The sequence below is a fragment of the Nelumbo nucifera genome, chromosome 5, assembly GCF_055504915.1.
Source record: "Nelumbo nucifera cultivar China Antique chromosome 5, China Antique-T2T, whole genome shotgun sequence".
NCBI classification, from domain to species: Eukaryota; Viridiplantae; Streptophyta; class Magnoliopsida; order Proteales; family Nelumbonaceae; genus Nelumbo; species Nelumbo nucifera.
In genome coordinates this window covers 13,732,725-13,743,969 of record NC_142653.1, presented here as the reverse complement: position 1 = coordinate 13,743,969, position 11,245 = coordinate 13,732,725, and the positions used below count along the sequence as shown (strand labels likewise).

The 11,245-nt window shown below is 41.2% G+C and overlaps 1 protein-coding gene across 3 annotated transcripts in view; it reads left to right on the top strand.

The window, feature by feature from the left end:
* Positions 1-766: 766 nt before the first annotated feature.
* The window catches only part of PAA1 (P-type ATP-ase 1), a 110,301-nt gene continuing 99,822 nt past the window's right edge, over positions 767-11,245 (top strand). For 2 of the 3 annotated variants that reach the window (XM_019199031.2, XM_088887923.1), the window contains exons 1-3: positions 767-1,377; positions 1,516-1,569; positions 9,294-9,447. In XM_019199031.2, coding sequence (XP_019054576.2) covers positions 928-1,377; positions 1,516-1,569; positions 9,294-9,447 — 658 coding nt within the window. In that variant the 5' untranslated portion in view covers positions 767-927. The remainder of the gene's footprint in view (positions 1,378-1,515; positions 1,570-9,293; positions 9,448-11,245) is intronic. The other variant, XM_010269675.3, reaches the window with a different exon arrangement.

Sequence of the window (11,245 nt, the reverse complement as noted above, 5' to 3'; positions counted from 1 at the left end):
TGTTCACTGCCTACATGATATAAGCATTTTTTTGTGAAAAACGGGTCTTGGAAGCATAGGCATTTTTTCTTAAAAATTGGTCCCAAAAAACGCCCACACTTCCAAATATCATAATAGTTTATAGATTGCAAGTATAATCGGGTTTACTCGCGTTAGACCCATTTGACCCGATTAATATATGGGACGGTTCTGCATTGGAACTGATTAATTATCGGACCGGGACTGGTACAGCCTGTCCTGGACCGGACCCAACCCATTGATACCTCATGTTTTCAGGAGTCCGGATTTACTCTTTACTGAACGCGCCTCACACTAACCTCACAGCCTGTCTACCGTATATCGGAAACATCTTCTTCTATACGCGCGCTCGGTGAAAGTAGATCCCATTTCTGTTTTCAGAGTCAAACTCAAACGGTCGAACATAAACGGATAAACATTGGATCCAGTCTGATTGGATTCGATCCGTTTGCAGCCTTCTTGCTCACAACTTCAAGAGTCAATGCCTCAATGGTCGTAGTTGATGGCGAAGGCCGAAGACCCGGGATTCCGCGTCTGCTGTGAGACCGGATCTCTCCCACGCAGATACTACCATGCATTGGAAACATCTACTGTACCTATCAATTATTCACGGGAGATGTTCTTAACGCACGGTGGATGTGCATGTGAGGCGCCCAATTGTGAGGAGCAGATCCCGTATCGTCTGCTGTGTGTTCAATCTATTTTTGTAAGAAGAGGGGTTATTCAGTAATTTAAAATCCCAATTTATCAGTTATCACTTGTCACCAGTTCCGGTTCCCGCTTCCAAGTCCAACAGTAATTTAACCAGAAATTGTTTACAATCGCAAGGCGGAGAGACGTAACGAGGCTGAGAAAGAAATTGATCAGGCTGAACTCCTTTCCAAATTCATCTCCTTACAAGCAGTTCCAATGGAGTCTACGCTTTCTTCAACAACTCTCTTCACCTTATCCAAAACCCTTACCTCTTCTCGGAACCTCGTCGTCTATAGCCTCCACCGTCGCTTCTCCCAAACCCCGAATAAAAGCATTCAAAAGCGACTCTTATCTGGTAGGATCGGATGCATGTATAATGGAGATTTTCAGAGATCAAGCGGGTTCGTTTCAGCCTCTCCGCCCGGAACTTCGCCTAGGAATTTGCTTGTGGCGGCTCCGATATCGTCTCGTATAGCCTGTATGTCGAACTCCACTGCTTTGTTTATTTCCGGTGGAGGGGGAGATGGTTCTAATGGAGGGAAAGGAGGTGGTAGCGGTGACGGCGATGGCGGATCGAACGGCGGAGAGACAAAGTCGAAATCCATTGCAGGAGGGTCCGAAGAGGTTTCGGCCTTGTCTCCCGATGTAATAATCCTTGACGTTGGTGTAAGTCATTTTCATCTTATTTGATTTTCCAACCCTAGTTGTTATTATTTATTTATTTATTTTTGGAGTTGTAATTTAATACGTAGTTTGTTTATCTATCATATGCTCATATATGCATATTTGTTTTCGGTAATGCAGGGAATGACCTGTGGAGGATGTGCAGCAAGCGTGAAAAGAATATTAGAAAATCAAGTAAGTACTCCCTTTTTTTCCTCCTTTTGTATATATTTTCCATAAATTTTTAGAATGAAGATGTTGCCAACAAGCATTCGTTACATGTTCAATTTATTTTGCCACTTTTTTTTTGGTATTTTAGTTTGTAACTCTCTGTCTTTTAACTAGAAATGTATGACCATAGACAGGTATTTTTGTGGTAGAAAACATATTTATGGTAAAGCACTCTCAATGATTAACATGGTGCATACTTGCCCTGAGGGTGTTCAAGTTCTGAGTTGGCACTCCTTAGAATGGGAAAATCTATGATGCGGGAAAGACATGGTATAGGAAGAGTTTTGACCAATCAAAACCCACCCATGAATTTTGATAAATAACACCTGATTGGCTACCACATTTATGATTTTAGTTGACTGGTCAGTAGTTTTTCAGATGTCATATCTTTTCCATATCGTAGTCGGACCCCCCTTAGAATATATGCTATAAAAATTTCAACACTCTAAAATGGAAAAGCACAGTGGAAAACTTTCATTCCTAGCCTTAAATAGATACAATGTAGGAAACTTCTTGAAGGTGCTCTCACTTATACAAGTGGGACCACTTGTGACTTGTGATAACTAACTCAACCGAATGGCACAACAAACCATAACAAACTCTAACTATCGTAAGACCCCCGATCAAGTCAACAATGCCCAATTGGATAACAGTCTAGTGAACTGGTAGGTAAGTGAGAATTGAAAATGAGACTCATTTAGAGATGAGTGCGAATGAAATGTCAATCTATTAAAATGTGTTTTGTGCTCTCATGAAACACTGAATTGGTTGTGATGTGAAGAGAAGCTTTGTTATCACAATAGAGCTCCATTGGCTGAACATTACTGAGACCTAGTTCACTGAAAAGATGGTGCAACCAAAGAAGTTCACTGGTGGTGGACTGGCATGTGAAGGGGCATCCAGCCCAATAGAAGTTACTGTAGGCATGAAGAACCAAATCATTTTCTTTGGCCAGCTTGATTCCTTGATCCGGGTAGGACTTCAGATGGCATAGGACCTGAAAGGTAGCATCCATATGAGACTGCCGGGGCTTGCTCATAAACTAACCAAGAATGTTTACTAGATACATGATCTTGAGCCAAGTAATGAGGTAGATAAGGTGGCCCAGCAGGCAGCAATAGCAATCAAGGTTGGCAAGGAGAGGCCCATCACTCCAAGATGGTGCTGTTGTTCCATTGTAAAGGACCATAGTTTACATGTCATGCCAGCATCCCAGAGTATGTCCAAGGTGTATTTCTTTTGGCAAAGAAAGAATCTATCATCGGGTAGGAAACCTCTATCCCCAAAAAAATATCACAAAGGTCTAAATTATTTAATTGGGAAGCAGTGACTAAGGTACTGTTTGAGTGACGAAATTTGTGTGGGATAATTTCCCATGATGAAAAGATCCTCAACATAAGCCAACATGGCGAAGATGTTATTCATCAAAAAAAAAACATGGCTAAGATTTTGTCATAGCCAATTGAGGTGAAGAGTGAGTTATTCTCCATGGATTGGGTGAAGCCATGCTTCTTAGGAGTGTGAGCCAATGTATAGAACCAATTTCGGTAGGCCTGTTTGAGGCCATGGATAGACTTGTTGAGTTGACAAACTTGGGGATCACTAGGTGATAAGAGGCTTGGCAGAGATGTCCATTTGTTGAACATCCCATCGATGGGCTACAACCAAGGGCAAGAGACAATACACCGTGACAAGCTTGGCAACTGGGGCATACGTCTCTATATTGTGTACCCCTTGGCCACTAAACAAGCCTTGAAATGGTAGATGGTTCCATGGGTTTGTCTTTGTATTGTGTACCCCTTGGCCATTAAACAAGCTTTAAAATGGTAGATGGTTCCTTGGGTTTGAGATTCATGTAGATCCATTTGCACCTGATGGGCCATTTGCCTATGGGCAAGGTAGTTAAAGTCCAAGTATGAGTGCTTTCAAGTGCATCTGGTTCTTCTTGCATGGCCAAGAGACAACACGTCATGACAACATGGCCAAGAGACAACTCCTACTTGTGTGTACCCTTGGCCACTAAACATGCCTTGAAATGATCAATGGTGCCATGGGTTTGAGCTTTGTTTTCTAGACCCATTTGCACCTAATGAGCCATTTTCCTATGGCCAAGAGACATTTTCTTGCATGGCTTGCCGTCAACGATGCCTTTGGGCCTAGGCGTAAGTAGAAGGTTCAGTGGGTATATAGGAGGCTGCAGATGCAATGGAGGAACCAAGAGCAAAATAATCTGAGATTGGATACCATACACATGAAGAAGAAGGCAACATGCGATGATCAAAAGTGATGTTGGGATATTCATAGATGGGCTGGGGAATGGCTAATGGCCCAAGAAGCTCAAAGACAGACGCAAGCATTGACTATGGCGTCTCCAACCTAGGAGATGACTTTGGCCTTAGCCTAGACACAGATGAGAGCAGAGAGCAAGTGGTTTGGTGTCCTAGGTGATGGTTGAGACATAGGTGCGGGGAATGACTCATGTGTTGACTTTGGCCTAGGCACGAGTTGCTCGGAAGATGACACTGGCCTAGGCATTGGCAAGGGTATTGACCTAGGCACGACTGATGGAGCAAGTGGCACGGGTGTTGATGTTGGTCTAGGCACGGGCGGTGACACTTACCCAAGCATGGGCATTGGTATTGACCTAGATATGGGCAATGGCTTTGGCCCATCACAGGCATGGACATGAACGGGCCACAACCATCATAAGAGTCAATTATAGATTCTAGGGCCGACAGATGAACAACGGGGCTAGAGGAATATCAACGGTCGTAGAGTCTTTAGGGATGAAAGGGAACCAATCCTCGAAGAAGACTGTCTTTGGAGACAAAAAAATGCTTGGACTCAAGTTGTACAACCGGTAACCCTTCTATCCATGGGGTATCTAACAAACATACGCTCGATGGAATGAGAAGCAAACTTAAAAGCCCAAAGTCCTGCAAATGGGCATATGAAGGACTTTTGGAAGAGCACCTCATAAGGCGTTTTGCCTGAAAGAGTGGGAGTTGGCAGATAAATGATGATATGAGCTGCAGTAAGAATAAATTCACCCCAAAATTCGATAGGGATATGTGCCTAAAACTGGAGGCCCTACTTTGAGAAGGTGTTTGTGCTTTCGCTCAGCCACCTGATTCTGTTGGGGGTTTCAATAGATGATCTCTGATGATCAATGCCATGCTGTTGCAAGTATATCATCATAGGCCCATACAGAAATTCGGTGCCATTATTGGACCTCATGCATTTGACAGTTGTATTAATTTGATTTTAAACAAGAGCACAAAACATAATGAAGTAGGAGTAGCCAAATAGGCAACTGATTTGTGTTTAAGTAAGTACACCCATGTAGCCTGAGAAAAATCATCAATAATTGTTAGAAAATAATGAGCTCCGCTATGGGATGGGGTGTGATAGCCCCCCCTCCCCCCAATATGTCGCAATGTATTATTTCAAACAAAGAAGTTCTGGTTTGACTAGTAGGAAAATGAAGCCTAGTTTGTTTGGCTCAAAAACCAGTATCACAACATTCATTATTGGGTGACACAATATCTAAGCTGGGTATCATAGAGAGCCATCTATATGAGGCATGTCCTAGCTTGGAATGGCAATTTTGTGAACTGATTGAAGTGGAATGAAGAGCCATGGATGTTGCAGGAGGTGTAAAGTGAGTCCATTACACACTGTACCCACTCAAATCAGATTTCTAGTTGTGAGGTCCTGCAAAACGCAGGTGGGAAAGAACAAGATGGCACAATTCATCCTTGAGGTAAGTTTGTAGACTGATATCAAATTGCGATGGAAGTCATGTATGTAAAATACATCTTTTAGGGTCAAGTCGGGAGACAGGGTCATCTCGCCTTTAGAGGCAACAGGTAAGAGTGCCCCATTAGGTAATTGAACAGGATGGGATGTATTGGAGGGCATGTGGGTCATATGTTTTGAAGCTCCATTGTCAAGGAGCCAGGATCTCAAATTAATAGGTAGCTGAGATTCAGATATCTTACTAGCGGTATTGTTCAGTCGTCGGTCCAACAATGGGAGAGCTCTATGGAAACCCAAGAATAGAAAGTTTTTGGAAACCGGTACTTGAGAGATAAGAGACTCACTAAAAGACTAGCGCTATGGAAAAGGAATTACACTTCAGTGGGTGGGAGAATAACCTTGATATGTTCCAAGGCTATTTAGTGGATGATATGTTAAGGGCATGGAATGAAGTGGTTCATACTTCTACAGAAAAGTAAAAGGTGTTTATGGAGTGGAAACCCCCAGTAGTTAACAGAATTAAATTAAATTTTGATGGAAGCTCCATGGGAAGTTTCGGTTTGGCAGGTATTCGAGGTGTCTTTAGAGATGGTGCAGGTAGGGTGTTGGGCATGTGTTTGGGACTGTTAGGATTGGGAGACTCATTAAAGGTTGAACTGGGAGGTGTTTTCAGAGATGGTGCAGGTAGGGTGTTGGGGACTGTTATGGTTGGGAGACTCATTAAAGGCTGAACTGATGGCATTGCTGCAAGGATTAAGATTCACAAAGCAATCAAATTTCCAACATTCAGAAGTAGAAGGAGACTCAAAACTGGTTTTTCTTGGGCAAGAAGTAAGCATCAAGTGCCATGGATCTATATACACGCTTTTAGGGAAATAGAAAACCTGTCACTGGAGATGAATGTTGCATTCAATTGGGTAAGAAGGACTGCAAATGGGATACAAAACAAGGGGTCTATAGAGAGATGTTTTGGGCACTACTGTAACTTCTAGAAAAACTAGACAGAAATTGTTTTTGGGTACTATTGTAACCTTCATTGAGGTGGGCTAATGTCTCATCGGAGGGCTGAAACCAATATGCTGTACCATTCAGTTTTCACCTCTTAATCAATAAGATTTCTTTGCTGATCAAAAAAAAAGAAATAAAGAAATAAAGGGAGAACTCTCACCATCTGCAGGTGCCATAGCAGCTTGGTTTGAGGAGCTTTTCTTGTTGGAAGTATTGTTGCCTCCAGTTCTTCCCTTGGCTTTCCAATCTGGTGGATAGCCTATGTTCTTGTAACAGCGAGCCTTGGTGTGCCCTACCTTCTTACAGGGGTCATAGTGAGGCGAGATTGATCTTTCTTCTACGTGGAGTTTCCCTTCGAAGCACGTCTACTTACTTGAAAAGTTGCACTCTTGACAGCAGGGAGGTGATTACTGACCAAGGAAATGTATTTTTCTTCCTGAGAAACCAGTGCATAAGCCTTGTTAATAGTCAAGTAAGGCTTCATACTTAGTACGCTTGATCTGATAGTGTTAAATCAGTCACTGAGCCCCAAAAGAAACTGATAGACTTGCTCTTTTTCTTTTTCGATCAAGAAATCCTTCATGACACTGCCAGGAGCACATCAGAGTCGTTAGTAACTTAGTATACTGGGATCTCATTTTTTTGATTAATAAAACAATTCATTAATTATCACAATAATTACAGGGAGGAAGACAAACTTTCTTATCTTCCAACTACATTATGAGCCCCAAGAGAAGAAACAAGAGAGAAAAAGAGAGCAGGAGAAGAAAGTATACTGCGATCTCATCCCATAAGACTCTTTGTCTTGGTGTAGTAAACAACAACAGAGAAGTTTTCTTGGCGTAGTAGAACTAATTCTCATTTCAGATGAATCACTTGAGGTGCATTGCCTTGTGAGTATCTCTCTGCATGGTATTGCCGTACATCTTGAGCATTGTCAACGTATGCAACGCTCTCATCCAGATCTTTGGCTAGTATGATGATCCATGAAATTACCATGGATCTGCACTTGGACCAGGCAAGAAGTTCAGAAGTCTTTTGACAGATCTGGTTCTGGAATTTATTCATCGATGAAACCTGTCTTCTTCTTCATTGTTGCAGAATGGAAGCTTCAACAATAGACTGAAGTACGGAAAAAGATCCTAGTGCTCTGACACCATCTAAAATGGAAAAGCGCAATGAAGAACTTTTTCATTCATAGCCTTAAATAGATACAATGTAGGAATACAGGAAACTTCTTGAAGGTACTTTCACTTATACAAGTGGGACCACTTGTGACTTGTGATAACTAACTCAACAAAATCATATAACATACCATAATAAACTCTAACTACTGTAATAAGCAGCATCACCTGAAATAGAATAAAATATCTAATATCAAAGACTGTTGTCTTTAGTAAGTAGTTTTAACTAATCTACCTGGTTATAGGGCAATTCTTGAAGCTTATTTACTTTCAAGAGGATCTCATTTGAGAAAATTTAGAAATGTAAAGATCTTTGTAATCAAACCAATGCTTCTGACACTAACTGGTCTAGGAAGCTCATTTAGAGGTGACTTTTACTCATTGTTGGTTGTGCTCTTATTCATGCAAACTGGGTTTACAGAACTGCCAAAATATAGATATTGCTAGAGCTAGAGTCTATTTCTTCCAACAGGGGAAGAATGGCTTATTATTATGCGTGCATCCCTCCACAATCATGCTTCCTAACTGAACACAAAATTCATCATCTTATGCCTTAAAACTTCTTAATATTAGGACCTTTGGGCTCTGTCCAATCCATTTCATTCAGAAGATCACACTGTTCCTCAAACTCAGTTAAACTCCTGTGAATGGGTCCAAGATGTTTCATTTACATGTCCATTTCTTTCTTAATGTTCCAACCCACCTTGCAATCTCTCAAGAAATATAAAAAAAGAAAGAAAAATGAAATGGGGATTCTATTGTAATTCTTAAAATGATGTCCCGAATAAAAGTATAATGAGGGTGTAACTTCTTATTTAAGCAATCAAAGATACTTTGTAGTTCACATCCATTATGAATCTTTCCTTCTTTGGGTATGTATGGTAGAAGTAACAATAGTAAAGAAAACAACAGTAAAAGGAGTTACAGCTGTGTGCTTTGTTTAGGTCCCCCTACAAAATGTATAAAATATACTTTCTATTTGGTAATCAGTTGTCCCAATAGGACTTGTCAAGAACTTGTATTTTATACAAAATGTATAAAATATACTTTCACAGATGTACAGAACCTGTGTACAGGGGGTTATACTTCGTAATTTCTGATTAGTTATAATAATGAATTTCATACTGTACCTTTTTCAAAAAAAGGGACATATCTTCCATTGGGTTAGATAATCTAGGAATGCACTGGAACAAGGGGTTTACTTTAGATGCCAAAGACTTCCCGTGTGAGTCCCATGAGAAATGAGGCCACTACCATACATTAATACAGAGGAACCCTGCCAATAAAGTATCTAATTTATACAAGTGACTTCTACACCTATCTAGAAAGAGGATAAGCAAACAAATTTGTCTTTTTTGGTACCCGGTAAATAAGGGGTTCAGCATGGAAGCCAGGGATCTCACTTCTCTAAGGGCGTGACTGGGCCTTAATGAGCCCAAAGGCTTATCTTTCACCTAGCTAATAACCATCTCCAAAGTTCTCTTAGTATGGATCCTTTCAAAGGCCAAAGATATTTCTGATCTTTAGTCACTTTATTTGGAAGCTATAGTACTTGAACTTGCATAATTACCATGCTGGTGCTTCAAAATACGTTTCTGGTGCTTCAAAATAGACTCTGAGACTATGAATATTGTATCCATTGTTTTCATGCTAAAGTTTTAGTTCATTTTTATGGGAAAAACATCTCTTTTTCTGTACTACAAGTATAACATAGCCAGGTATTATACATATGACCAGCCACAGGTGTCTTCTGCCAATGTCAATCTTGCTACAGAGACAGCAATTGTGTGGCCTGTTGCTGCAGTCAAGGTTACACAGAACTGGCAACAACAGTTAGGGGAGACCCTTGCAAAACATTTGACAAATTGTGGATTTAAGTCCAAGCTACGTGGTAAGCATTTCTGGTAACTGTGATATTTAGCATCTATTGTTCACTTCAGAATTTGTACTCCTGTTTAACAAACTAGTTTTATATTTATATTTATAGTTTTCATTTGAGGGAGTTATATACTTCTTATCCTTTTATTGTAACATGAGAGAGACATACCAAGTGTTTGTTGTTGGTATTTGTAGAAGTCTTACTTTGGAAAGTCAAAACTTGCATGGAAAGAAAATTGGGATTATAACAGATAAAGGCAACTTTAGGGCCTTAATATCAATAAAAGTAATACTTTAAAAAAAAATTCAAAAATAGGTTAACTTTTTAAAAATAATATCAATTAAGGGCAAAAACACTGTTCATCTTCTTCCTCTTGCAATCCATTCATCAGCGCTGCCGCCCATCACCGCCTCCGGCAACGCCTCCGCCCACCTCCGCCTCTGCCTCCGGCAACGCCTCCGCCCACCTCCGCCTCTGCCTCCGGCAACGTTGCCGGAGGTGGGTGGAGGTAGAGGCCGCGGCGGCGGCACTGGTGGTCATTTCTCTGCTCAACGCTGCCGCCTCCGCCCACCAGCGCCGCCACAGCTGCCTCTGAGGCGGAGGTGGGTGGCGGTGGCGGCGTTGGGCAGAGGAATGACCACCAGTGCTCCTGCCGCCTCTGCCTCCACCCACCTCTGGCAGTGTTGCCGGAGGCGGTGGCGGAGATAGGCGGAGGCGTTGCCGGAGGCGACGCTGATGAATGGATTGCAAGAGGAAGAAGATGAACAGTGTTTTACCCTTAATTGATATTATTTTTAAAAAGTTAACTCATTTTTGATTTTTTAAATATTACTTTTATTGATATTAGGGCCCAAAAGTTGCCCTCTGCAATAATCCCAAGAAAATTTAGTAAAAGGAACATGTCGGGTTACAGTTTGCCAGACTGAGGTTTTGGATTGTCAATTTATTATTTAGATCATAGGATTCTGGGATGGTTTATAGTGGGGTCTTTTTCCCTAATGCTTGATATTTTTATAGACTGTATTCTATTTTCTCTATTCAGAGGACAATATTTTTTTCTTACTGATTAAAAGAAAGAGTTTAAAATTTCTCATGGAGTAATATTTTGGGTTTTGGAATTTAGAGTTTCTTGGGGGGATTTATGACCATGAGACCATCAGAGTCAGGATGTCATGTTTCTCTTAGGTGTCCTTAGGATAGGTTCTTGTTCCCGTAGTCAAGACAACGGGAGATCCCTTTGAGAAATTTGGGCTACCTGAAGGCTTTGTAGGTTTTTGTTGCAATAGAGGTCATCCCTTTGAGATCCCATGGAAGGTCCCACGAAAAACCTTGTCCTACCTTAAATCAAACTTTCTGTTGGAAGGTGGTCAGAAGAAGGTTGGCATATGTAATAACTAATAAGTTTTTTTAGATGAATCATATGTAGTATGTTTTCAATGGAGAAAACTTGTAAAATTTCACTGTCTCGTGTGTTTTTTGTACATCAAAGTTTGAGAACTGATGTGTGGTTGGGGAATAGGCCTTTCAAGCAGTCCTTTCCAAAGTTGGTCATGGTGGTAGCTCAAAAGAGGCGACAATTAGGGGTGCAACTTGGTGGGTTGGGTCGAGTTGATGGTCAACCCAGGCCCAGGCGCTCAACCCGAGGTTAATCCTAATTTTATCAACCCAGGCCCAACCCGAGCCTAACCCAACATAACTCAGGCTGGGTTTGGGTCGGGCTGGGCTTAGTTGATCTTGGGCAGGTTGGTTGGGCTTGGAAGAATTTATGTATATATATTTTCATATGGCACCATATTTTATTGGGATTTAT